The sequence below is a fragment of the Hipposideros armiger genome, unplaced genomic scaffold (assembly GCF_001890085.2).
Source record: "Hipposideros armiger isolate ML-2016 unplaced genomic scaffold, ASM189008v1 scaffold_460, whole genome shotgun sequence".
In the NCBI taxonomy this organism is placed as follows: domain Eukaryota; kingdom Metazoa; phylum Chordata; class Mammalia; order Chiroptera; family Hipposideridae; genus Hipposideros; species Hipposideros armiger.
This window is the reverse complement of record NW_017731810.1, coordinates 623,484-649,552: the sequence shown is the minus strand read 5'-3', so window position 1 is coordinate 649,552 and position 26,069 is coordinate 623,484. Positions and strand designations below refer to the sequence as shown.

The window sequence follows — 26,069 nt, the reverse complement described above, 5'->3', positions numbered from 1 at the left end:
AAAGAGAGGGAGATGCATTTGTAAATAAAAATGGTGTGCTTTCTTAACATATCATGAGCTTTCTTCCACAGTAATACATGCAATTCTTCTTAACAGCTGCATAGGTTTCCCATCAACCCTCCGTGGACAGTTAAATTTCTCCAGTTTCCACATCAGTGAATGATGGTGTACACCCTTGAGCACCTGTCCTTGCATGCCTATGTACGTGTTTTTGTAGGTAGATCATTGCAGTCTTTGAAAGCACAAAGACAGAAGCCAGACTTGCTGACTCTTGACTGATTTCTGCCCCAGTGATGTCACCTATGCCAAATGCAAAGCCTGAGCCATAACATAGAAGTTGTTGGAGCACTTGCTGGCATTTGGCACCTTTTTTCACTCCCTTTCCCTTCAGCTCTTCCATTTGTTTTGATTGGAAAGGACTGGGGTTGGGGTGGAGAAGGGTGGTGAATTAATTCCTGATGGTTTATAGGTGTGTATTCCTCCTGACCAGCATGCCTTAGCTTTCTTCACTCCGAGGGAAGCCAAGAGAGACGGCTTTGTTTTTTTTCTATTGTAGTTTTAAAATCAAAGGTGTGTGTCTCAGGGTGTTTTCAGGCTTTTCTAAGTTAAACCATGCAAGACATGCCAGGAAAAAAAGAAAAGAAAAAAAAAAGCTTGGTGAAACTCATTTTTGTAGGAGTCGTAGATCTAAGTGATGCAAAACAGGTCTTGTTTGCAACCCCAGGGAGACCCTGAACTTGAATGTAACGACCTCTCACCCCCACCCTTGCACCTGGGTCTGGTTGAGATCTGCTGCTCACTTGCACCTATAGAAATGGGCAAGGCATACTGTTTCTGCTCCAACTTCTAAGAAACCGACTGATTGTCTTGCTTACTCTTACAGTTGAATGGCTTCAAGGAGGAAAAGTTGTTTGAAAATAATTTATTAAATGCCCAGCACACTGCAAATAGAAGGTGATGATACAATTCAGTAGATGATGCTGGAAGAAGGGAACCTTTGCAAGTTACCGTATCTTACCTGCTTTTTGTAGCAGAGAACAATGCACACTAGAACTCTCTGAGACATTTTCACCTGACAGAGGAATCTTATCTTTGTAAGATTGCTGTTTCATAACATACTGACGTTTAGCTGTTACTCCTTCCCTCTTAGCCTGTAGTATATTTCTTTGTCTTCCCTGAGGACTGTTTTTAAAATGCAGGGGGTTTTGGGTGAAATGCCAGGCCTGTTGTTTTTGCCCTTTAGTCGAAGGAGTCAGAGTGTGCAGCCTGTGACATACGCTCAGCTCTCTGCTTAGCTCCTCCCCAGTCCCTAAAGCCCCAAACCAGATTCTTTCCATCAGCGTGGCTGTAATTAGAGCCTCTCCCGCAATGGAAGCGCCTCCTAAAACATCTCAAATTCATTTCTTTCCTGAGGATTAAGTGTTAAACCTCATTGGCCACAATATCAGTGTTTTAAGAATCCCTTTTCTAAAACTCCTAGACGTGCAGGATGAAGGTTACTAAACTCCACTAACAGTATCAGATGCCCCTTATCATGTGAACCTGGGGCAGGGCCCGTTTCCAGCATGGCATCCTTTACCCCCAACCCCTTCCCTTTAATGAGATGTGCTGAGGGAGAGAGGGGTTTTCCCCACCCTGGTCAGTGGCCTAGGGGTTTACAGATGTAAGTTATAAAGGAGCCTTCAAAGGGTCTCTTGCTTCCTGCCTTTCCTTAACCTCACACCCCCTTCCAGCCTGTGGCCAATCCCTGACTTCCCTTTTGTGCATTCTTTCCACGAGCACTTACTGAGTGTCTGTTATATGCCAGAAACTGTTGTAGGCATTGGGGATGGAAAAGATGGAAAAGGTGCCTATGCTCAACAACTGACATTCCAGCAAGGGAAGATAAGCAAAAAAACCCCTCATAAACTGATGAAATGAAACGAGGGTTAATAAGATAGTGAAGGGCTAGAGTGGGTATTTGGTGGGGTATTCAAATAAAGCCTCCCCCAGGAAGACCTTTCAGCTGAGATCTGAATGGCAAGAAGAAAACCTGCTGGGAAGAGATTGGAGGAAAAAGCATTCCAGGTGGAGAGAATAGCAAGTGCAAAGGCCCTGAGGTCAGGCAAGCTTGGTGTGTTCAGAAAAGAAGACTGTGTGGCTGGAACAGAAGTGGACAAAGGGTAGGGGGTGGGAGACATTTAGAGAAGTAGGCAGGGACTAATAACGTTCAACCTTGGATGTGATCTTTTTCCAAACAGTAGGAAAAGTCAATGTACATTGCATTGTTCCTACGTCCTCGCTTTCTCACTCTACTGTATGCAGAGTGCCCCTCGTGCCAGGCAGTTGGGGCTGCCTTCAATAAGATCATGAATGGCCACACAGTACTCAGTTCCGTGGGCTCTGGGCGCTATAGACTTTGGTTTGGTGTCTGCCCGTGAGTGAGGTGTGGGCTCATTAGAGCTTGTGGCTTGAGCTGGGAGTGCCAGACCCAGGTTTACCCTTATCTGTTGCCATGTTAATTTTTGTTATTTATATTCTGTCCTTTTTACTTTCGGTATACAAGGTCTATCACTCTATAAATTAATTAGAACTCTGTTGTGGCAGAAATCCAACCAAGACAGGGAGTTGATGACTTCTCATAACTGTAAATCAGATACAACTGGATCTAGGTGTTAACCATACCATCAGGACCTCTTGGTCCTGTTTTCCTCTGTGTTGGCTTCATTCTCAGGCAGTCTTCTCCCTAGTGATACAAAGATGACTACTGGCAGCCCTGGGCTTACCTCCTACCATCTCACGAACCCTAGTGGGAAGAACGTGTTCCTTTCTTTTCCTCCCCAGGTTTATGGAGATAATAGTTGACATATAAAATTGTGTAAGTTTAAGTTGTACCCCATGATGGTTTGATGTGTGTACATATTGTGAAATGATTACCACATTAAGGTTAGTTAACACCTCCAGAGGGTTTCTTTCTTGATAGTTCTGCAGAAGACCTGGGCCTGGGCACTTTTTGGCTCAACTTGGGTTAAGTCCACCCCATCATTGGCTCAGCTTGAGTTAGGCCCACCCTTGTCATTGGCTCAGCTTGGGTTAAGCCCACTCCTGTCATTGGCTCAGCTTGGGTTAGGCCCACCCGTCATTGGCTCAGCTTGGGTTAGGCCCACCCGTCATTGGCTCAGCTTGGGTTAGGCCCACCCGTCATTGGCTCAGCTTGGGTTAGGCCCACCCCTGCCTTTGGTTAGTTTGGATTAAGTCCACCCCTGAGCCAGTTACTGATGCTGGAAGCATGAATAGTCCTGCGCCTTCTCCCAGATGCAGAAGTTGATGTCAAGTCCATGGAATGAGTGTAGGTAATATTGGGGTGCTGTTACAGAAAGATGGAAGAAAGAATCCTGGATTGGAAAAAATCAGCAAATTAACAGCTTTCTACTCTATCAGAGCTTCTCTGCTTAGATCAAGCTTTCAGGGAAACTTCCCCAGAAGAGGGTGAGTGGGAGGGAACATGACGTTTTCTCTGAACGGAGAAAGGGAGAGAAACTAGGTACAGAAGATGTGCGTGCAGGTACTGACAAATGTAGAGTTGTGAATGAGTGCTGTGCTCGAATATAAATAGTTCAATTTCCACCAGGGGTCTAGAAGTTGGTGATAGTGTCCATGTCAACACTAACATCTTTAGCCAAGTGGTTTGTATTTTTAGCCCCAAATACAACTTGTTGGTTATGCCTTGCAAAGTGAGGGGTTGCGTCCGTTCTTTTGTCCCCAAGGACACACAGCAGACTGTGAGCCTCCTTGAAGGAAGGACAGGAACGTTGGAGACATCTCATTTGGATTCCTGATGACCTTTTGACAAGCTCAGAGCCTTAAATAAATTCAGAAAATCAGCTATCACATCGACAGGCTCTATCAGCAGAGTCTATAAATTGACAACTGTTAGTAGAATGTGTTTTCTAACCTCTGCTCTGGATGTCTCAAGGTCCTCAGAGCCAAGGTCCTGTCCCCCACTCCCTTCTAGCTACTGTCCAATTTTCTTGTCGCACCCAGTTCTCCAAAATCCTGTGGACTTCCTCTTCCTCACCTCCCCCTTACTCCTCCACTGTGATGAAACTATTCTTGCTCACGTCACCAGTGACCAACATTTCGCTAAGTCTCGTGGGTATTTTCCAGTCCTTATCTTCTCAGCTTCTGTGTTGCGTCCTGGATACTGTGGAACGTTCCCTTTTTCCCCCTTGAAACCATCTCCTCCCAGGGCAGCTCACACTTCCTGGTTCTCATCTCTCTTATTTCTCTTCTGTCTCCTTCGATTACAGTTTTCTTTCTTTGCCCACCTTTCAAATGCTAGCATTCCTCACAGTTTCATAAATAGTCCTTATTAGATTCCCCAGTGGTTCTGTCCCAAGAAAAAGGGACGAAACAGCTACAAACGCATGACCCTTAAATTTGTACCATTAGCCCAGACTTCAGCCCTGAGTTTCAGATTCTGTTTCGCGTGGAGATGTGTCACAGGCATGTCAAACTAAAAAAATGACCCAACCTGGGTTTATTATCCCTTTGCCCTAAAGACTTCTGATATTCTGCATCTCTGGTGATGGGGATGGTGGTGGCACCCAGTTGCCTAAGCTAGAAGCCCAGGAGATGTCCAGAATATAACATGCGGGTAGGTTATAGTCTGTCTGGGTTTAGTTTTAGTTTTTTTTAAATGTTTTATCATTTAATCCAACATAAAGTTCAGGAATTTTTTTTTCCCCATTAAAGTCAGCTATTTAACCAGATGTGAGTAATAATTTTAAAACCTGCTCTCCTAGACACCATGCCACAGGAGGAGTGATCTCATCCCCCGTTTTCACAATGGAGGACTCGGGCAAGACCTTCAGCTCCGAGGAGGAAGAAGCCAACTATTGGAAAGATCTGGCTATGACCTACAAGCAAAGGTCAGTTCTTCAAAGGTCACCCTGCTTTTTGTTCTCAGAATGATGGCGACGTTTATTGTTGGCGTATTATGTGACAAGCACCGTGAAAGCTTAACAGTCGTTATCTCACTGAAATCTCCAAGTGCCCCTGAAGAAATCCTTATCCCCCCATTTTACAAAATGAGGAAACTGAGCCTCAGTGAAGGCACGTAACTTGCCCGCCAAGGTCACACAGCCAGTCAGTAGCAGAGCTAGGATTTGAACCTCAAAGCTGATGGTCCTCAGCAAACTGCGACTTCCCATCTAATTTCCCCGCAGGGTTTTATTCCTTCCCGGGTGCCATAGCTGATCAGTGCTTCCTGTGTGGGGAAGAACTTCTCCCTGTGCCTAGCAAAATGGGTTGCTGCAGATTTTAAAATCTGAAACCAGAGTTTCAGTGCGTGGACGGGGAGAGGGAGAGAATGTGTGTGTTCAGCATTGCTTCTTTTATTTCTTATGGACTCTTATCTCCATGTGGAGGCCTTCTTCCAATCCCTCTAATGTCTCTGTTCTTAGTTCGACTTAAAGATAACTCGGGCTGATATTTTTTAAAATGTCCTTTGCTTTTTTTTTTTTTTTTGTTCTTCAGTCTAGTTGTGGAGGACGTTGCTTCACTGGCCCAAGTTGGCACCATCATTGTGCTCTTCCAGGGCGAGGCAGATCGGTCGCCGGCTTCTGGACGGCCGCTCACTGCGGCTGCTGGCTGCTCACGCTGGCTGCTGGCCGCTCACGCTGGCTGATGGCTGCTCACGCTGGCTGCTGGCCGCTCACGCTGGCTGCTGGCTACACACGGTAGCCCATGGCAACCCACTGCCACAGGGGCTGCAGCCTATGCCGTCGCAGGCGACTCACGGCAGCCCAGCTCCAGGTTGAGCTGTTGTTCAGCATCTTAGCTGTGGAGGGCAGTGTTCATTGGCCCTCATATGCGGGATCCGAACCGGGGCCCTCTGGCATCCCAAGCGAGTTCTTAACCATTGCGCCACTCGGCCGGCCCTCCTTTGCATTTTTAAGAATTGAGAAGCTAGTATGGGGTGTTTGGGATGGCGTAGGGACACAATATATGTATGTATTTCGTGTCATTGAGTCGTCTCTGACTCCTGGCGACCCTATGAATGAGTGTCACCTGCAGTGTCCCATCTTCACAGCCCTGCTCGGCTCCTGCAGACTCCTGCCTGGGGCTTCTTTTATGGACTCCATCCATCTTATATTCGGTCTCCCTCTTTCCCTGCTGCCTTCTCTTTTCCCAGCATTACTGTCTTTTCGAAAGAACCCTCCCTCCTCCTGCTGTGGCCAAAGTAGGACAGCTTCCGTTTTCTCATTTTTGCCTCCAGCCATGTTTCAGGCTTCATTTGCTCTTAAGGCCCACTGGTCTGTCTTTCTGGATGGAGTTCCAGGGTATCCGTAAAGCTCTCCTCCAAAATCATATTTCAGATGAGTCCATTTTTTCCCCATCAGCCTTCTTCCCTGTCCACCTTTTGCATCTGTACATAGTAACTGGGATGACGAGGGTGTGGGTGGTCTCAGCCTTAGTCTCTAATGACGCAGCTTTGTTCTTGGTGATCTTTCCTAATTCTTCCATTGCTGTCCCTCCGAGGCTCAGCCTTCTCTTGATTTCTTGGCTGCAATCTCCACTCGACTTGATGACTGCACCGAGGTAAGCAAAACCTTTAACAACTTCGGTATCTTCACTGTCTGTGTTAAGGTTGTGTATCTTCTGCAATCATGATTTTTGTCTTGACAGACCCAGTATAGGGGTGTAATAAGCGAATGTTTGTTTATAAGTAAATCTGCAGACGATGCACAGTCCAAGGTGTAGTTACTACATGTTGGGCTCAAAAACTGTATATTGAATGACTGATTGAAGAGTGAATCAGTTAAGAAATGGCTTTGGACTCCGGCACTGCTGGGATCAGGTCCAAGCTCTGTTTCTGACTTCTTGTGTGACCTTGAGACAAGTCACTTATTTTGTCTCAACTTCATCTGTAAAATGAGGATAAGGATAGTTTCTGCCTCTAAAGGTAGTTGAATAAAGAGCTGTATAAGACCCCTGTATAGCACTCAGCAGCGTGTAAATGCTCAATTATTTTCTGACATCCCGGAACTCTGCCGTAGGGCAGAGAATACACAAGAGGAGCTCCGAGAATTCCAGGAGGGAAGCCGAGAATATGAAGCCGAATTGGAGACACAGCTGCAGCAGATTGAAACCAGGAACAGGGACCTCCTGTCAGAAAATAACCGCCTTCGCATGGAGCTAGAAACCATCAAGGTGAGAGGAAACGCACGCAGGTAGCGACAGGCCTCCAGGGTGGCGTGTGTGACTGGGAGCCCTGCAGTGTGAGGGGCCGTGGCCCTGAGTGGCTGTGGTGCTTGAACTCTGTGTCCCGATGGGAGGAGCTCTGTGTGAAGCAGGTCACCCACGTGACGCCAGGGCCATTCTTGGTTTGTCTGTCATCTCATAAGGCATGTGAAAAGAGACAGTTTTAGCGTATAGAGTGTCACTAGAATGGCTGATCTTTATAGTATAAGGTCCAGGCTTATGCTGTCCAGTGTGGTAGCCTTAGCCACAAGTGGCTGTTGAAATTAATTACCATAAGATAAATTCAGCTTCTCAGTCAGACTGGCCGCACTTCCAGTGCTCAGTTGCCCGATGTCTAGCGGGCCTCACTGTTGGACAACGGGGCTGCAGAATTTTTCCATCATTGCAGAAAGTTCTGTTGGACCATGCCAGTCCAGGGCAGGCCCTTCACCTGGGCACTGTCAACATTTGAAGCCAGATGATTCTGGTGTGGGGGCTGAGTTGTACACTGTAGGATGTTTCACTGGCCCCCACCCACTAGATGCCAGCAGCACCCCCTCCCCCAGCTTGTGACAACCCATAATATCTGTAGACATTGCCAAGTATCTGAAGAACCACTGCTCTAACGGGTCAACCTGCCTTTGGACATTCTGTTGGGCTCAGCAGATGCTCACTCAGTATAACTGTGCCCCACAGACTGGCTCTCAGCCCTCGCCGCCAGGAAGGTCCCCTGGTCAGCTTCGTAAACATCAGACAGGCCCAGACCCAGCCCCGCCCCAGATTCCTATTCTCAGTAAGTCTGGGTGGGGCCCCGGCATGTTTGCATATCTTTATTTATTTTTTTTAATAAAGCTCCCCATGTAAATTTTGATGAGCTGCTGCGGGAAAGAGCCAAGGTCCTGCAGTGTGTGCCCGGGGATAACACGTGATGGAAGGAGACGTGCCCCTTGCCTCCCCTGGAAACTTCGTGGGCTAGACAAACCTAACACCAGGAAGCATTAGGGAAAGGATGCTGTTACATAGTACTGACGGTGAGATCCTCCTGAGAGAGAGAAAGACCTGCATGGGGTGAAGACAGTGCCCTCCAGGCGCTGGGAGGGACATGGGCTGGTGCTGGGAGGTGAGGGGTGTGTGTGGTCAGCATCTTGGTGCGCAGGGCTTGACCAAGAGTTAATGTGGACCTGCCATCAATACAGACAAGAAAGAGTGTCAAGTGAACCTTGGGAGTCTTGGCTTTACTGGCACGTGGGGAAAAGTGGGGCCAACACATGGACTGGGGATTGAGGGGTGGGGGGGGAGGGGTGGGGCAAAGGAAAGACCGCGAAGTCCTTGGAAGCGGAGCGGTGGAGCGCAGGCTTTTCTGTTGTAGACCACAGAGCCCAGAGCGGCCGTCACAGGTCAGTCTGGCCCATCGATGCTGTTTGCTTAGCCTTTGGTGGTTTTTAGTCAACATTTGATCATGAAAGTTTTCAAGCGCACAGCAAGATTGAAAGAATTTTCCAGTGAACACCTGTATGTCCACCACCCAGGCTCTGCCAATAACCTTTGCCCGACTGGCTTTTTATCACGTATCTATCCCTCCATCAATCTGTCTTAACATTGTGGTGCATTTCAAGGTGAACTGCAGACATCTATACACTTCCCCGTAAATACCTCAGCGTGCTGTTAGTAACTAGAGTTGAGGGTTTCTGTACAGTTTATTCTTTTGATAGCGAAGTTTATATCTTTAGCGTTTTTAAAATATTTAATGTCAATATTGGAAGTTGTGAGGCGGTAAAAATCTGGATTTCCGACTTCCTTTGAGAACTGGCAGCCCCGGTCACAGCAGGCCTGCGTTCTTCCACACCAGCAGAAAACTGAGTAGTGGTTGCTCAGAGCAGGCGCTCTCCAGTTTGCCCCCGTCCCAACTACTGCCCGCCATCTCTGACACTGAGGATAAGTGTCATTTGCTTTATCCCTAAACCTGGCCCACTTTTGTTAACAGCTTGGCCCCTGCAGACATTAGTATCTGGCCCCTGCCATTGGCACCGAGGAACTGTCATTATAGCTCTTAAATAGAAGGGGACTCGGGGATGGGAAGCTATGTGGAAGGAAGATCATTGGTATGGACGATACTTTGGAGAGCGAAAGACGCCCACGTGGATGGTGAATAAATACCAAGCAATTAGTAATTAACTGCTTCAAGACTGAGCCCTTGAACCTGCAAAAGAACTTCATTACAACCCCATTACATTCATGTGAGACAGCATAGAGCAAGGGAAGAAATAGAAATACTCCGCAATAAAGAAGTGCCACCAGCCCATGCTTGTCACCTAAGAGAAATGTATTCAACTGAGTCAGACTTCTTGACAACTGGCTTATTCATTGCCAGCTGAATAAAAAAAAGCCTGTATGGGATCAAACAGAGCGTCTATTGATGCCTCCATCAGCTGACAGCTTATTATAATTAGCCCCAAATGGAAGCGTAACATTTCAGCAACCGCTTTTCATGTCCACGAGTTCAAAGGACATCATTTGGATCTTGATGCTGGCAGAGAAGTCCTCAACTGCATCCTCTTAGAAACTGCATTTGAATTTAGGTTAATGACCTAGGATCCTGTAATGTCCTGTTCTGTCCGGAGATGCACCCACCTGAAGGTTGTGAGGTCATCAGAGCCACGCCTGGGGAATCACTGTGCAGGGGGCCTGGTCTGAGTGGAGACGCGTCCCCTGCTCACAGCCAGGAAACAGGATTGGAGGGGACTGGGCAGCCCGAGGATGTGGGATGCCCTCCCAGTCCTCACCCTGTAAATAATCTGCCTGTTCCGTGGATGTGCCTCTTCACAGTGGCTCCCCAGCCTCGGGCCTACACACCATTACGTCATTCTCCCCAGTGCACCCAGCCTGCTCCTAGCAACAGCTTTGTTTACTCGATGGAGCAGAGCGAAGAAAGGAGTTCATCTGTTTTTTAACTTTCTGATTAGACCCTTGGCCTTTCCTGTGGGAAGTGAGTGTTTTTTTTCATGTGTGTAGATAAAGGAAAGGTAGTGAGGGTGCTTGGTGAAGCAAAGGAGTTTGAAAGAGGAGCGGGAGCATAATTGTGTGTTGTGTTGTGTGTAAGAGAGAGAGAGAGGGAGAGAGAGAAAGAAAAACACCTACATGACCTGGATTGAAACGGTCGAGGGCAGTTTAGCATCATTGTTTTAAGAGCTTGTGTCCAGGTGGCCTGGGTTGGATCTTGGCTCAGTCATTTGCTGCCAGTTGACTTTGGGCTAATTGAGTAACTGAGCCTCAGTCCCCACATCTCTGAAGTGGCATTAAATGAGGCAGTGTCAGTAGCGCACTGAGCAGAGGCTGGCACAGAGCATGCATGATAAACGTTAGCCGCTGCAATTGTCAACAGAGATCGAGAAGTCATCTGGGCTACTCCTTGCCTTGGAAAGCACTAGCCAGACCACACTAAGCTTCCTTTCGTAATTCATAACAGGTTCCCCCCCGCCCTTTGTCCCTTTCCTTCCTTCCTTCCCTCCCCCAGAGGCCCAGAAGTTCGTTCTAGCTTCCCCATGCATCAGGGGAGTATCCTGGATCACAAGGTCAGAGCTGGTGACAAACTAAGCACACAGCGTCCTGCTCTTGTTGTGAGGCACACGCAGCCAAAGCCATTGTGATTCCCGATGTCCTCTTTGTAACCCAGGGATGTCCTGTGACGCGGAGTCGTATTGCCGCCACGATGAGGCGTGGAGAGAGGCTTATGTGGCTTTGTTTGGCTGTGGACTCCTTGAGCAACGTGATTGCTTTGAAGATAGCTGGGGGCTTTTTGACACCCAGAGGCTGCAAGGACAGATTTGGGAGGAGGCAAGGTACAGGATGCTTAGGGGCTGGGAGACAGGAAGCGCCCTGGACAGGACAGATCCCTGTTCCTGCCCCCCGTCACTTGCTTAAGCGTCCACATCTGTGGTGTGTGTCAGGAGGCTGGGAGGAACCTCAGCAACTGGGATGGGAGGACTGGTCCCACAAAGACCCTATAATAGCAGGTACAAATCCCGTAAGGAAACCAGGGTGCTGGTGGGCTGTGGGGAATGGACCCTCAGTGGCTAAAAAGAGCAGGTGTCCACTACAGCAGGACAGTGTACGTTTTAGGTCTAATCTGCAGTGTTTTAAGGAGATGACAGGGGAGGGACAGATAAACATGGCTTCTCAGAAGCCTTACATCGGTCACTCACTGTCCATTTTGTCCTTCAGGAAAAGTTTGAGACACAGCATTCAGAAGGCTACCGGCAGATCTCTGCCTTGGAGGATGACCTTGCCCAGACAAAGGCAATCAAAGATCAGCTGCAGAAATACATCCGAGAGCTGGAGCAAGCAAACGATGACTTGGAAAGAGCAAAACGGTATGTCGGGGAGGACAAAACAGGCCCTGGCACCTGTCGTCTCTGCTTTTTGCCCCCAGCGCCTGGGTCCCGGGCACTGTGTTGAGTTGAGAGAATTCAGCAGCGAGCAAAACCAAGCCAGCGCCCTTAGGGATCTTACGTTCTCACAGGAAATGGCCGACAGGCGAATAAGCACAATTTAATGACGAGCAGTACATGCTGCACGTCCAGGGTGCTGTGGGGCGTGTGACAGGATAGCTTGATTGGGCCATTGGTGGGAGAGCGTCAGGCAAGGCTTCCCAAAGGAATGCCATGTAGGCTGAGATTAAGGGGTACATAGGGACTATCCGGAGGGACCGAGGGAGGGGAGAACATTCCAGGCAGAAGGACAAGCGTGTGCTAAATAAAACGGCCCTCAGGTAAGAAGGAAAGAAGCGTGTTTGTTCAAAGAACAGGATTTCTTAAACTGATATTCTGCTATTTAGTGGAATCCTCACAGTAGCAAGTAGTGTTTATTGAATAGCTAGTCTGAACCAGCCAGGCTTTTTTTTTTTTTTTTCTTCAATTTAGAAAACACTTGTTAAAATTTAGATACAGCACACCCAGCTTTATTTGTGAAACGAGGAAATAAAAGCTTACTTCCCAGAAGAAAGTTTAGGTATAAATGACATACAGTGACATGCATATATTCCTGTGACCCTCACTCCTGTTGAAGACGTGGGACCTTTGCGTTGCCCCCACTGTTCCTTGCGTTATTTTTTCAGTGGTTTCTTGAGGGCTCACATTATATATGCTGAACTTTTCATTCCACTTGGTTGATATTATACTTAGTTAATATTGTAACATTCGTGTGAAATATCACAGCTTTGCAACCTTATCACTTCCCTTCCTCAGACTCGATGCTGGAGCCGTAATAGCTGTATTATTACATCTACGCGTGCTGTGGATTCCACAACGCGTTGCTTTAATTTTTGCTTTCAAAAGCCAAGTGTATCTGAAATCAAGAGAGTGAAAAGATCGCCTGTTGTAGCCTTTTATGCCCCCCCATATGGACCGTGTCTGGCCCATTCCTTCCTGAGGACCTGGGCTGCCCTCTGGTATCACTTCCCTTCAGCTTCCCAGCTTCCCGTAGGGTTCTTGTGGCGCACGTCTGCTGGCAACGAACTCTCCGAGTTTTGGGTTATCTGAACGTGTGTTTCATTTGCCTTCATTTAAAAAAAAAAATTTCTTTTAAATACTTTTTTTTTTTAGCAGTTTTAAATTCAGAGCGAAATAAAGACGATCGCATAGAGCGTGTCTGTCTGTATATCCCCTGTTCCCACACATGCGCTCACGTCCCACCACCAACATCCTGTGCTACGGGGGTACATTCGGTACAATCCATGAACCCATGTTGACGTCATTGTCACCTAATATCCACAGTTTACATCAGGGTTCACTCTTGATGGTGTTCATTCTGTGGGTTTGGACACATGAATAATGGCATGTACCTGCTATTAGGAGTATCACACAGCCTAGTTTCATGGCCCTGAAAATCCTGTGCTCTGCCTAGTCACCCTTCCCTCCCTCAACGCCTCTTAACCACTAATCTTTTTACTGTCTCCACAGTTTTGCCTTTTCCAGAATGTTATATAGTTGGAATCATACTGTATGTAGCCTTTTCGTATTGGCTTCTTTCATTTAGTAACATGCATTTAAGATTCTTCAATGCCTTTTCATGACTCTTTAGAGCTGAGTAATATTCCACTGTATATATGTACCATGTCTTTATCCATCTATTGATGGACACTTCGGTTGCTTCCGTATCTTGGCTGTTGTGAATAATGCGGCAGTGAACATAGGGGTGCATATATCTTTTTGAATTAGTGTCTTGAATTTCTTTGGATAAATACCAGAAGTGGAATTGCTGGGTCATATGGTAGTTGTATTTTTAATTTTTTGAGGAACCTCCATACTGATTTCCATAGTGGCTGCACCAATCTGCAATCCCACCAACAGTGCACGAGGGTTCCCTTTTCTCCACATGCTCGCCAACACTTGTTGTTAGTTGACTTATTGATGATAGTCATTCTGACAGGAGTGAGGTGGTACCTCATTGTGGTTTTCATTTGCATTTCTCTGATGATTAGTGACATTGAGCATATTTTCATATGTCTGTTGACCATCTCTATGTCTTCTTTGGAAAAATGCCTGTTCAGGTCTTCTGCTCATTTTATAATTAGATTGTTTCCTTTTTTTGGTGTTAAGTTGTGTGAGTTCCTTATATTTTTTGGATATGAACCCCTAATTGAATATATCATTGATGAATATCTTCTCCCATTCAGTGGGGTTTTTGTTTTGTTTTGTTGATGGTTTCCTTCGCTGTGGAAAAACTTTTTAGTTTTATGTAGTCCCATTTGTTTTTTCTTTTGTTTCCTTTGTCCGAGGAGCTATAGCCAAAAAATATTAGTAAGAGCAATGTCAGACAGTTTACTGCCTGTGTTTTCTTCTAGAAGTTTTATGGCTTCAGGTCTTACATGTAAGTCTAATCCATTTTTTTTTTAATTGGGGAATTGGGGGGAAGGGAACAGTGCTGGGGAATTGGGGGAAGGGGAACAGACAAGTTGCTGTCGTTTTGTTCTTCAGTCTAGTTGTGGAGGACGTTGCTTCACTGGCCCAAGTTGGCACCATCATTGTGCTCTTCCCGGGCGAGGCTTATCATCAGTCGCCGGCTTCTGGACGGCCGCTCACTGCGGCTGCTGGCCGCTCATACTGGCTGCTGGCTACACACGGTAGCCCATGGCAACCCACTGCCACAGGGGCTGCAGCCTACGCTGTTGCCGGTGACTCACGGCAGCCCAGCTCCAGGTTGAGCTGTTGTTCAGCATCTTAGCTGTAGAGGGCAGTGTCACTGGCCCTCATATGTGGGATCCGAACCGGGGCCTTCTGGCGTCCCAAGCCAGCTCTTAACCAATGCGCCACTTGGCCAGCCCTCTTTAATCCATTTTGAGTTTATTCTTTTATATATATTGTATAAGAAAGTGATCCAGTTTCATTCTTTTGCATTTATCTGTTCAGTTTTTCTAACACCATTTATTGATTAGACTGTCTTTACCCCATTGTATATTATCGCCTTCTTTGTCATAGATTAACTGACCATATAGACGTGGGTTTATTCTGGGCTCTCTGTTCTGTTCCATTGATCTGTGTGTCTGTTTTTATGCCGGTACCATGCTGTTTTGATGAATCTAGCCTTGTAGTACAGTTGGGTGTCAAGTAGCATGAGACCTCCAACTTGGTTCTTCTTTCTCAAGATTGCTGTGGTTATTCGGGGCCTTTTGTGGTTGCATACAAATTTTAGGATTATTTGTTGTAGCTCTGTGGAAAAATGCCATTGGTATTTTGATGGAGATTACATTGAATCTGTAGATTGCTTTGAGTAGTGTGGACATTTTAACAAGGTTAACCCTTCTTTCCATGAGCACAGTATATCCTTCCATTTATTTGTTTCTTCAACATCTTACAGTTTTCCAAGTACAGATCTTTTACCTCCTTGGTCTCCCACAGCCCCTTGATTTGTTGGTCGTAGTCTCGGATGGTTTTTACAACCAGAAGTTGTGACACTGGTTCCCTGGCTGGGGAGCCCAGTGTGGGGCTGGGACCTTCTGCAGCCAAGATATCCCTCCCAATTCTTAACTGCCACCCATGGGTGTGGGACCAGCCCTTTCCACATCTCCCTCCTCCTGCCAGTATTGATGTGGCTGCTTCTGTATGTTCTTAGTTATAGGACTCCTGTTCAGCTAGACTTCAGGTGGTTCCAAGGGTGGTGGTTTTATACTTGAGTTGTACTTTGATGTGGCTGTGGGAGGGGGCGAGCACAGCGATGACCTGTTCTGCCCTCTTGACCAGATAGTCCTTGCCTTCATTCTTGAAAGATAGTTTCACCAGATGTAGAATTCTAGGTTCACACGTGTCCTTTTTCTTACTTACCTCCCTTCCTCCCTCCCTCTTTCGGTTCCCACTGTCTTGTAGTCTCCTTGCTGTGGATCAGAAGTTAGTGGTCATTTGGATAGTCACGCCCCTGTATGTAATGTGTTGTTTTTCTCTGCCTGCTCTCAGATTATAAAGTGCCTTGATTTTCATATGTATTGATCCTGAGTGGGGTTTTGCTGGGCTTTTTTATTCTGTGAATTTGTCTTTTGCCAAATTTAACTTTGGTTATTATTTCCTCTAAGATTTTTGCTGCCCTATTATTTCTCTCCTGCCCTTTGGGACACGAAACAACACACCTCAGTTCTTTTGATATCGTCAGACAGCTTCCTGAGGCTTTGTGCGTTTCTTTCCTAATATTTTTTTCTCCTTGTTTGTCAAATTGGATCATTTCTATTGATCTAGTTTCAGGTTCACTGATTCCCTTCTTCTCTCTTATCCAACCTGTTAAGCCAGTTCCAATAATGTTTTATTCTAGATAGTTTATGTGCAGTTTTAGAATTTCATTTCTTTTTAGTAATTTCTGTTCCTCCATTGAGCTTTCTTTACGTCTTTGAGCATAGTTATAAGAGCTACTTTATAATTATTTTCTGCTAATCTCAACATCTGGGTTATCTTAGGGTTGATTTCTAGTGATTGCCTTTTCTCTTGAGTTTGGGTCAGTTTTTCCTTTTTCTTTATGTGTTTGGTAATTGTAGACTCTATTCTGGACATAATGATGTGTTACAGAAACTATGGATTCTCTTATGTTGTTGAATATTTTGTTTGTTAACTAAGCGAACTCACACTCTAAACTGTCTCCCCTTGATGGGCAGTAGCCGAAATCTGTTTCTTTTTGCCTTAACTGGGCTGCTTCAAGTCAGCCATTGCACATGCATGGTTCAGGAGTCAGCCAGAGTTGTGGGAAGAGTTTACACACAGAATTTCTTACTACACACACCCCCCCACCCACGCCACTGGTGGTACATTTCTACTACTGGAGCTATAGGCAAAAAGCTTACAAAGATGCAAAACTCACCCACTCCTGTTCATGTCCTCCCAGTGTTGGCTTCCTTTCAGCTTTTTTTTTTTTTTTAAACTTTATTGGGGAACAGTGTGTTTTTCCCAGGACCCATCAGCTCCAAGTCAAGTCGTTGTCTTCAATCTAGCTGTGGAGGACACAGCTCACTGGCCCATGTGGGAACAGAACCAGCAACCCTGTTGCTCAGAGCACACTCTCTAACCAACTGAGCCACCCGGCCACCCCACCAACTTTTGACAGTGCCTTTAGATCATTGTTTTTCATGTTTTACCCAGAGTTTGTAGTTGTATTTTATAGGTTTGGTCTGATACAAGTTAAATTATTACCTGAAGTGGAACCTCCTTTCTTGTCAGTTTGTAAGATCTCTTTGTATATTTTTGCTATTAATCATTGTCCTGCATTGAAAATACATTTTACAGAATATTCTATTGATTTTGTGTATGGTATCATTTTTCATACAAATATTTGCACTTTTAGGTCATCAATTAGGTCTCCTTTTATAGCCGCTAGGTTTTCAGACTTCACTAAGGAACTCTCCTTTGTCCTTTGGTTATGCACATATTCTCTTAATTTTTTTGGAAGAGATTTTTCATTATGTTATACTTACTTAATGCCTTTAATCCACCTGGAATTTATTTTTGTATCTAATATAAGATATGGGTTCACATTTTTTCATTAGGTAGACAGCCAGTTGTGTCAGTACTACTTATTAAATGGGCTATCTTTTTTGTAATTGAGGTAAATTTGATATATATGTTTCAGATGTATAATATTATAATTTGACATCCATGTACAAAGTGATTACCACTAAAAGTATAGTTACCGTCCTTCACCATACAATTGACACCCTTCTCTCAATTCACCCTCAACCCTTTTTCCCTCTGGTGACCACCAATCTCTTCCCTGTACCTATGAGTTTGCTTTTGTTTTGTTTGCTTATTTTGTTTTGTTTTAGATTCCACATATGAGTGAAACCATACGTTAGTTGTCTTTCTCCACCTGACTAATTTCATTTAGCATAGTTGTGGAGGGCACAGCCCAGCTCCAAGTCCAGTTGCCATTTTCACTCCAGTTGTGGCGGGCACAGCCCGCCATCCCATACGGGAATCGAACCGGCAACCTTCTTACCAACTGAGCCATTCGGCCGCCCACCGGCAGCTCAGCAGCAGCTCAGCTCAAGTCGTTGTCTTCAGTCTAGTTGCAGAGGCACTGGCCCATGTGGGAATCAGACCAGCAACCTGGCATTTTGAACTTTTTACAGCAACTGAGAGATTGAAGATGGTCTCTCTTCTGCGTGGTTAAATGCGTGGTATTATATTGTGTATGCATTTTAGTAGGATATGCTGAATATGGTTTGCATGGTACGTCGTCACCAAAAGACGGAGCTCGTGGCAATCGGCTGGGCCCTGTCTGTGGTCCCACGAAGGCCTTGGCTGACTGCTAAGTGCTGTGTGGACATTACCTCTTTGAATCCTCAGGGCAGCCTTGTGCACCTCACGACCTAAGACACTTCCCCTTGGGCAGGTGATGAGCCTGGGTCCCAGGAGGCCACGGGGCTTGCTCAGGTCTGAGGTGTCAGGAAGTGTCACGCCCTTATGTATCTATCTGTCCCTCTCGTCTCCCAGGTGGGTAGGCCCCAGATGACGTCACTGATTGCCTTCTTGGACAGCTTTGCTTTTCTCTTCCCCAGGGCCACAATCATGTCTCTGGAAGACTTCGAGCAGCGCTTAAATCAAGCCATTGAGAGAAACGCCTTCCTGGAGAGTGAGCTGGACGAGAAGGAAAATCTCCTAGAATCTGTTCAGCGTCTGAAGGATGAAGCCAGAGGTCAGGAGGCTCGGGCTTTGTTCCGTGTGTCTGCACCAGCATTGTCCCCTCTCGGCACCTGAAAACACTGCCTGCCGTTACCTTTGCCGAAAATGTGCACCCTACTTGGCGTACAGGCTGTGGGACCACACCGGGCAGGCTCTGGCCTTGGTCCCCACCCCGCGCTAAGAACTGTCAGATGTCCAACCCGGAAAGACCCCTTGTGGGTATTTAAACCCATAACTGGCTTTATGCTCAGAAGCAGCGCAAGACTTTAATGGGGAGAAAATCCCTGTTGATGGAGTTGCCAGCTAGCCTACTATTTTGGGGACTTGATGGCAGCTGATACATGTGGCTTAGAACTCTGAAACCGCATCAGCATTTGCTGAGGAAGTTGTTCCTACATGCCCATCAGTGAGGAAGTAGTTAAATAAATTACGTAGATTTATTTTGTGGAATATTAAACAGTTGTTAAAATGAAGAAGGCACAAGTATAAAAGCGGTTGTAGAGTTTTGTTGGGAGAGCATATTTTCACTTAGTATGCTACACACCTTATCACATTGGAATGTTGTTGAAACAATAAAAGCATTAGGGTAGCACTGCCATAGTTTAAAAAGATTTTTTTAAACCTTTTCGTTTTTACTTATAAATCCTGTTGTTTTACAAGCCTGCCAGGCAAGGGTTTCACTTCCTTCAGGTTTTCTACCTCGAGTTTCTCGCCCTGCTAGTTCTTTTCCTTGATCAGGTGTCTACTGCTGACACCCCGCCCCCTTCCCCTCCCCCCAATCACCCAAAGCAAGGACTTAATCGGAATCCTTTTCCTGGCCCAGATTTGCGGCAGGAATTGGCTGTGCAGCAAAAGCAGGAGAAACCCAGGACCCCCATGCCCAGCACGGCGGAAGCTGAAAGGACAGACACAGCGGTGCAGGCCACTGGCTCCGTGCCGTCCACTCCCGTGGCTCATCGGGGCCCGAGCTCGAGCTACACCGCATCGGGGGTGTTCAGACGTGGTAAGGGGAGCGGGAGTCAGGAGGACTGGTCTTTGCGTCACAGAGCTGCCCTGGTGAGAACCTGGTGTGGGTCCTGGGTGAGAGAGAAATTGGAGCAGGCTGGTCAGCAGGGCGCAGAGCATCAAGGTGAATGGGGAGAGCCCCCTGGGTGTGAGGCATTAGGGAGCCGTGGAGTCTGTGGTGCTCAGGGAGATGGAAACCCCATCTCGAGGGGGGCTCTGCTCCTATTACAAGAGATGTGGGCCCGGCATTTGCAGACATTTCTGTTCTTCACCAGGAGCCAGAAATTCTCTTATTCAATAGGAATAAAACAATTTAAAAAGCATTTTGTGGGTTCAGCAATATATCCCCTCTATAACACAAGCCAGTGTAACCTGGGCAGTGTGGTAGAAAATGAGAAATTGAAGCTTTCACTCTAGCCCCTCTGCTGACTGATTAACTCTGAGACTGTCATCTGGCTACTTAACGGCAAATAATAATAGACAATTATCACGTGCTCAGTATTTGCCAATCACTCTGCTTCAAGTGCTTTGCATACCTTATATGACCTCATTGAATTGTCACCACAGGCCCAAGATACAAGCAGTGCAGGTGCTGTCCCCATTTGATGGATGAGAAGACTGAGGCCCCGAGTTGAAGAGCTTGTCAGCCAGCTGGTGAAAGCCAGAACTGGGATCCAATCCAAGCCCAGGCAGGCTGGCTCCAGGGCTTACACTCCCATATACTGTCTTAACCCTTAGTTGGTCCCCTGGGGTGAAGACTGGTGAGATTTCCAGAACCCCAGTCTAGAGTAGTATTGTCCACACTTGAACTGGCACACGACTTGGCTGGGCACCTTGGAAAACTGCACCTGGGCTTCAGCCCAGGGTCTGGGCGGGGCCAGTGATCCTGCATTTCTAACAGGCACCCAAGTGACACTGGCGCTGCTGAGCCCTGGGCCCGGCTTTGAGGAGAGAGGTTCTGTAGAGGAGTTGGCTCAGATGCTGTTCATGTCAATTAACTATATGGACTTCATAGGAATTTCAAGAGGGCTTGTGTTGATTTTGTTGTAAAAGAATGACATGTAAAGGTAAATATGTAATGTAGTCAGTGTAAGGCTGTGAAAGGTTGGTCATCAAATGGACTCTACCTGGCAGCGTTAGAATTCGAGGAGAGCGAAAGGAAGCGTTTGTTTCTCTCGCCCGCCCCTGGGGGCTCGCGTTTAGCGACGATCGTGCACTTATGACCGTGGGTTGGTGTTACATGTGTACCTTTTGCACACCCAGGTCTGGATGACTCGGTGGGTGGGACCCCCCTAACGCCTGCAGCCCGGATATCGGCCCTCAACATCGTGGGAGACCTGCTCCGGAAAGTGGGGGTAAGACTGGTGCCTCCCTGGGGCTCAGGGTGGCTTCTTGTGTGTCCTTGAGGATATTTGCAAAGGATGACTTTCCCAGCTCCTTTTCCCTTTAACAGACTCCAGCTTTAGGGGCAGCTCTGGGCCTGTCGGGTTCCTTAGCCTCTTTGGAGCTTTTGTGGGCGTTGTTACAATAAACACCTAGAGCCTGGCTCAAAGGTCCCCCTTTGATCCCTGGGTACATCTTTCCCGGTACCGTTTTTCCGTTTTTCCTTGGAATTTGGGTAATTCAGATGGTGTCTATGGTTTTTTTTTGGGGGTGGGGGTGGGGTTTCCCTCTCTTAATTTGAAAAAACTGAGAAACATTTGAAAGTTGCCTACTCTCTTTTATTTCTCAGGGAGTTACAGAGAAAAATCGTGATGGGCTAGGGTTAGGAATTTGACGGGGTTTATATTAATTCCAGGATTCTTTTGTGCTTAAGAAATAGTATAGCTGCAACTTAATAGGAGTTTGCAAGTCATTTCTTCCGTTTTTACTTTGGGCTTTTGGTAGTTTTGTTTCTGTTATATAAATAGGCCTCTGTTTTATACTTTGCACAGAGGATAGAGAAGCCCGGAGCGGTCTCAGCGCCCTTCGGTTTTTACGGAATCCATTTACATCAAGGCCAAGTCCTTGTTCAAACCTCCCGCCTCTCTCTGTGCATGTTTAACAAGGTAAACAAAAGAGTGAATGATCCCCAAAGCTGATTTCATATTTCTCATAGGTAGAGTTGGCTGGTTGGCAGGGTGAGTGATTTTCTAGGAAGCAGCCTACCTAATACCTTAGGCCAAAGGGCCTAAGAGTGGAATGCACTGGATTCTCTTGGGGCCTCGCTTTGGGGTCCCAAGCACAACACTTTGAGAACCACTGTTTTAGCTTATTATCTGCATCCAGGCTCCGGTGAGAGATAAGAGTTCTTGGTTTTAACTTGAGAGATGAAAGCACATTTCTCTCCAGGCGTTGGAGTCCAAGCTTGCATCCTGCCGGAACTTCGTGTACGAGCAGTCGCCAAACCGAACAAGTGGCCCGACCTCAGGGCGGGGGAGCAAGAACAGAGATGGCGGCGACAGACGGCCAAGCAGCACCAGCGTGCCTCTGGGCGATAAAGGGTCAGTGCCTTTTCTGTCACTCCAGGTGGGAGCCTCTCAACCCTGACCGAGAGCCATTTTTGAAAAGCTGCAGGATTATGTCAGTGAACTTGATCCTTCACCCCCATCCCTTGAGACAGAGTTAGGTGGTGACTTCTGTTTGGGCAAACAGCCAAGGAGAGGCTTGTGTTTTTTATCTGATTCTGTAGCCCCAGCTCCTGGTTATGCTGTGAGAGTCTCCTGTAAAAATCACTTGCTTGGGACGTGAGCTTCCAACACTGCTTCCCTGAGAAGAGGATTTATTTTTTTTTATTTTTTTTTTAATCATTAGAACCTTCAAAAAAACTGGCACTAAATTCCAGCCAGACTAGATTCCTAAAGCCAGTCACCGGATTGGAAAGCACATATATGACCTCTAATGGCTTCATTTATTTTCTAGCCAGGAGAAAATGAAGGCAGCTTCCACATACAGTAATTTTTAAAATACGTGCCGCCATCTTACTGGACACCAAGCCACATAAATGTGGTGGGTCCGTAGCAGACAGATGACCAGAAATGAAGAATTGTTTTGCATGGCACACACATAACTTCCTGGCCTTTTGAAGGGGGTGTTTTTAGAGGGTCTTCTGCGACTAGGCTTTTTATGTGGTCTTGGGAATGTCAGAGCTAGACAGCCAGTGTCCTTTCCTTCATTTCACAGGCGAGAAAGTTGAAACCCACTGAGACTGCTGATACTCTTATAACTTTGTGGGCCCCAATGCTAGTCGATCTGTAACAGCTGTACTGTCCGCTTAATTTGGTTTACTCTGTCTGAAGGTCAGGAAAACGCCTGGAATTTGGGAAGCCGCCTTCAAATCTGTCCTCACCATCGCTGCCGTCAGCCCAGGGTGTAGTCAAGATGTTGCTTTAGGAAACCCACAGAAGCGAAGCCACTGATGTCTGTGCAGGAGTTCTTTACCTTTTTCCCCGTCTTTACATGAGCTTTTTTGTTTTAAGTTAGTCTGAATAATATGAACAAGCACTCACACTGGCCAATGATGGAGGCCATGGCCCTTGGCCCCTGCTGGCTGACCCTGTGAAATGTCTCATAATCCATGTTGCAAGTGGACAAGAACAAACTTGACCCCCTGGAAAGGGCTCTATGGTGTGGGTGCTGAGGCTGCCCTGTCATTTGGAGCTGACCCAAGGCCTGATTGGTCTTGAGAGGTGGTTTTAATGTCCAGAGACACCTTACAAGTGGGATCCGACTTGGGCTCACCCATGCCCCACTCAGCTGGAGCTGTCTTCCAAAACAAAGTCTCGCAACACTCTGGCACAGCAAGGATGGCCGCATGGAAATCATGTCTAGGAGCAAAGAATAGCGTAGTCTTGTGCCTTTTTTTTTAAAACTGTGGGGTCGTGTACCTTCCCATGGTTTTTAATCTGCCTCTCATTGAGGCTTTTAGAGGTGTGCTTGAGTTTCAGAGGAAATTTTGTGTGGACCAGGTCAGTGGGAAATCTGTCTTCTTTAGGTCTATCCCGACTGTTAGCGATCCTGAACCCCCCACCCCTGGCATGGGGGTGGCCTCCACTTCAGGACCCCGAGGGTCCTTGGGGTGGAGTGGCCTGGAAATGAAGCTTTTAAGAACAGGACTTCTTCAAGACCATAATGAAAGAACCAAATAAGGTTAAATCGCCAGGATCGTTTGAAGCTTCCTTGTCAAGGAAGAAATGAACACAGGATGCCTGGCATGGACGGTGCACTGCTTCTCTGCTTGCTGTGAACTGCTGTCTCACGCTTTCAGTCACAAGTAAAAAGAACCCAGGAATTCAGGAGCATGTGTGCAGCTTAACGACCTTCCTTTTGTTATTAAGTTATTTTTCCAAAAGAATGGCAAAATATCCTTGATTTTGAAAACTGAACTTTTCAAGTGCTACTGAAATTCAACAGAGAATCAAACATCAGTGCCCGGTTGGTTATCCTACAAACATTCTAACCTATATCGGTAAAAGATGTACTTATATTTTTTTAAAAGAACAATAAAATCAAGAGAAACTAATTTCCAACTTGTTTGTGGTGGTGATCAGTGAATGCTGCTTCATTTGTGGTTCTGTGTTTGCGCGTATGATGGTGGAAAAATTGTTTGTTTGTTTTTTAACCAAGTAACTAAACATGAAAAAACCTACTTTTTAAATATTTCCTTCCAACCAGCTCCTTAGAACTGTATTTGGGATACGTTTGTGTGTTGTTCAGGGTGTATTAAGGTGAAGGAACCGCTGTCTAGAACACTTGAGCTGAGGAAGGAAAGGGCCACGGCTTGGTTTTGTACGGCCCTTATGCTAAGAATGGTTTTTGTGGGGTTTTTTGTGTGTTTTAAAGGGCGGTTTCAGAGAATAAAAACGATGAATCTGTGACAGGGACCACGTGTGCACTAAAATATTAACTTCCTGGCCTTCACAGGAAAAAGTTTGTTAGATTCCTGCTGGGCGACATCTTCTGTGATAACTTAAAAATTCAAGGAAATGTTGTATTGTTTGCATCCTATACATACTGGTTTTTTACTGATAAACATGTTCTTGTCATATTCATCCTCCCCAACCTAGAGCTGCCCACCTCCTGGTTGGACAGACCTCTCACACAGACTCACTTTGCATCTCTGTTCTTTTTTTGTCAGGTGGGAGCTTGGGCAATTAATATGTTCCACCTCCCTAGGCCTCAGTTTCCCCGTTTGTGAAAAACCCTGACTTCACAGGGTTGTTGTGAGGATCCAGCGAGAGCGTACCCCCATTCTGTGTCCGCTCTGTAGACAACAACAGAACAGCCAAGTACGTTCTCGTGACTTAACAACCTTTTATTAGTGAGGGTGTCCTTAAGTACAGTCGGGGTGCATATAAAACAGTGTGACGTTCCTGCTCTTAGCCGTTCGAGCAGTGTCTCCTTTTTAATTCAGGTGACTACAGAAGGCACTTGGTCTCGGTGAACTGTGTGCATCTGAGGTGTGGTAACCAGGACCGGGAAAGAATTCTCAAACAAGGACCTATCAATGGCATCAGAAGGGTACACAGGTCAGGGAATGGCTTGGGAGTGGGGGGACGGGGGACGTGGCACCCATTTTGGTGGCTTTCTCCCCATTTTATGTAAACTAAGTTGCCAGTGATTAAGTTACCGTGGATATATTTTTCTAAAAACTCAACATCTCTGCACAAAATTCATTGATAAGAGGGGGCGTGGGTGTGTCTGTGTCTCCTGTCGGGTTTGTTTCATCGGGCACATCATTCAACACTTTAATTGATACCCTGGCCCCAGGGTGGTGGTTTTCATCTCCATGGTGAGGGGTGTTTGTGATGTTTGGCATCTGACAATGGGTTTAGACAGTGCTAAGCAGAGTCCACTGGGTGTTTTGTTCTGTTTTCAGCAAGTTGTCTATTCACTGGCTTTGGTTCCGTTGAAGTCTGCATCGCGAGCATCCATTTCCTCATCAGAAGCGTCCGCATTTTCAATAACTCTACGTCCTCCAGATCTTCTGGAGGGAACAAAAGAGGTGTCGTTTCCTCGCCTGTGGGTTTTAAGAAAACACACGTTTCTTTAGTCCAGAAACTTCCCTCAAGGTTGGAAGAGATTTTTTTTTTTTTCTTTTTAGAAGGAGCAAAAAACACAAACTCAAATGAGACACTAATTGAGGTTGAAGTCCACAAATCCTGACCAGTTTCAAGGTATGGTTCCATCTGATGGGCTGGAAGAGGGGAAAGTAGGTTTTTCAAGGCAGGCCCATCTGCTTTTTTAAGATCGTCTGGCCTGGTCATTTGATGCACAGGGTTCTGCTCTGCCGCGGTGGCCGCGTCCCCGTGGGTTTATTCACACCCCGTGGGGCAGGTATGAAGGAGAAGGTCATGGTCTCATTTTGTACCTCACCTTCAGAAGGGAATAAAGGGAAGGGGTTGAGGTAATTGGGAAAGGGTAAAAATGCATGTCATGGGCAGCCCTGCCTAGGTGCTAGGAGGCTGTTCCCTCGTTATAGGCCACACAGCCCCCTGCTTTTGGGGAGCAGAACTCTTGAGCTGAGTCCCCCAAGGCGGAGGACTTGTGTTTTGTCCAACATGGCAGCCACCATGCATGGCTTACAGTAGGTGTTCAGTGAATATTTGTTAGAACAATAAATTGGACATGTTAATCCAAGGTGTATTTTAGCTGTAGCTGGTAGGACACCCCTTTCTGTCCTTACTGCTCCCGTCGCCTCTTCTCTGT

At 46.5% G+C, this 26,069-nt stretch overlaps 2 protein-coding genes across 15 annotated transcripts in view; one reads left to right on the top strand and one right to left on the bottom strand.

Annotated features, from left to right (window-relative positions):
* NDE1 (nudE neurodevelopment protein 1) overlaps positions 1-24,861 on the top strand; it is a 30,688-nt gene extending 5,827 nt beyond the window's left edge. For 2 of the 9 annotated variants that reach the window (XM_019666096.1, XM_019666095.1), the window contains 9 exons: positions 4,785-4,910; positions 7,041-7,194; positions 11,446-11,594; positions 18,254-18,390; positions 19,201-19,380; positions 20,646-20,737; positions 21,317-21,430; positions 21,714-21,865; positions 22,661-23,883. In XM_019666096.1, the coding sequence (XP_019521641.1) occupies positions 4,828-4,910; positions 7,041-7,194; positions 11,446-11,594; positions 18,254-18,390; positions 19,201-19,380; positions 20,646-20,737; positions 21,317-21,430; positions 21,714-21,865; positions 22,661-22,754 (1,155 nt within the window). In that variant the 5' untranslated portion in view covers positions 4,785-4,827 and the 3' untranslated portion in view covers positions 22,755-23,883. The other 7 variants (XM_019666097.1, XM_019666092.1, XM_019666091.1 and 4 more) reach the window with 7 other exon arrangements.
* Positions 24,655-26,069, bottom strand: part of MYH11 (myosin heavy chain 11) — a 117,044-nt gene continuing 115,629 nt past the window's right edge. For 2 of the 6 annotated variants that reach the window (XM_019666087.1, XM_019666088.1), the window contains one exon: positions 25,238-25,380. Coding sequence is in view for 4 of the 6 variants with exons in the window: in XM_019666084.1 (XP_019521629.1) it covers positions 25,248-25,380 (133 nt within the window). In the remaining 2 variants the exon portion in view is untranslated. The other 4 variants (XM_019666086.1, XM_019666085.1, XM_019666084.1 and 1 more) reach the window with 3 other exon arrangements.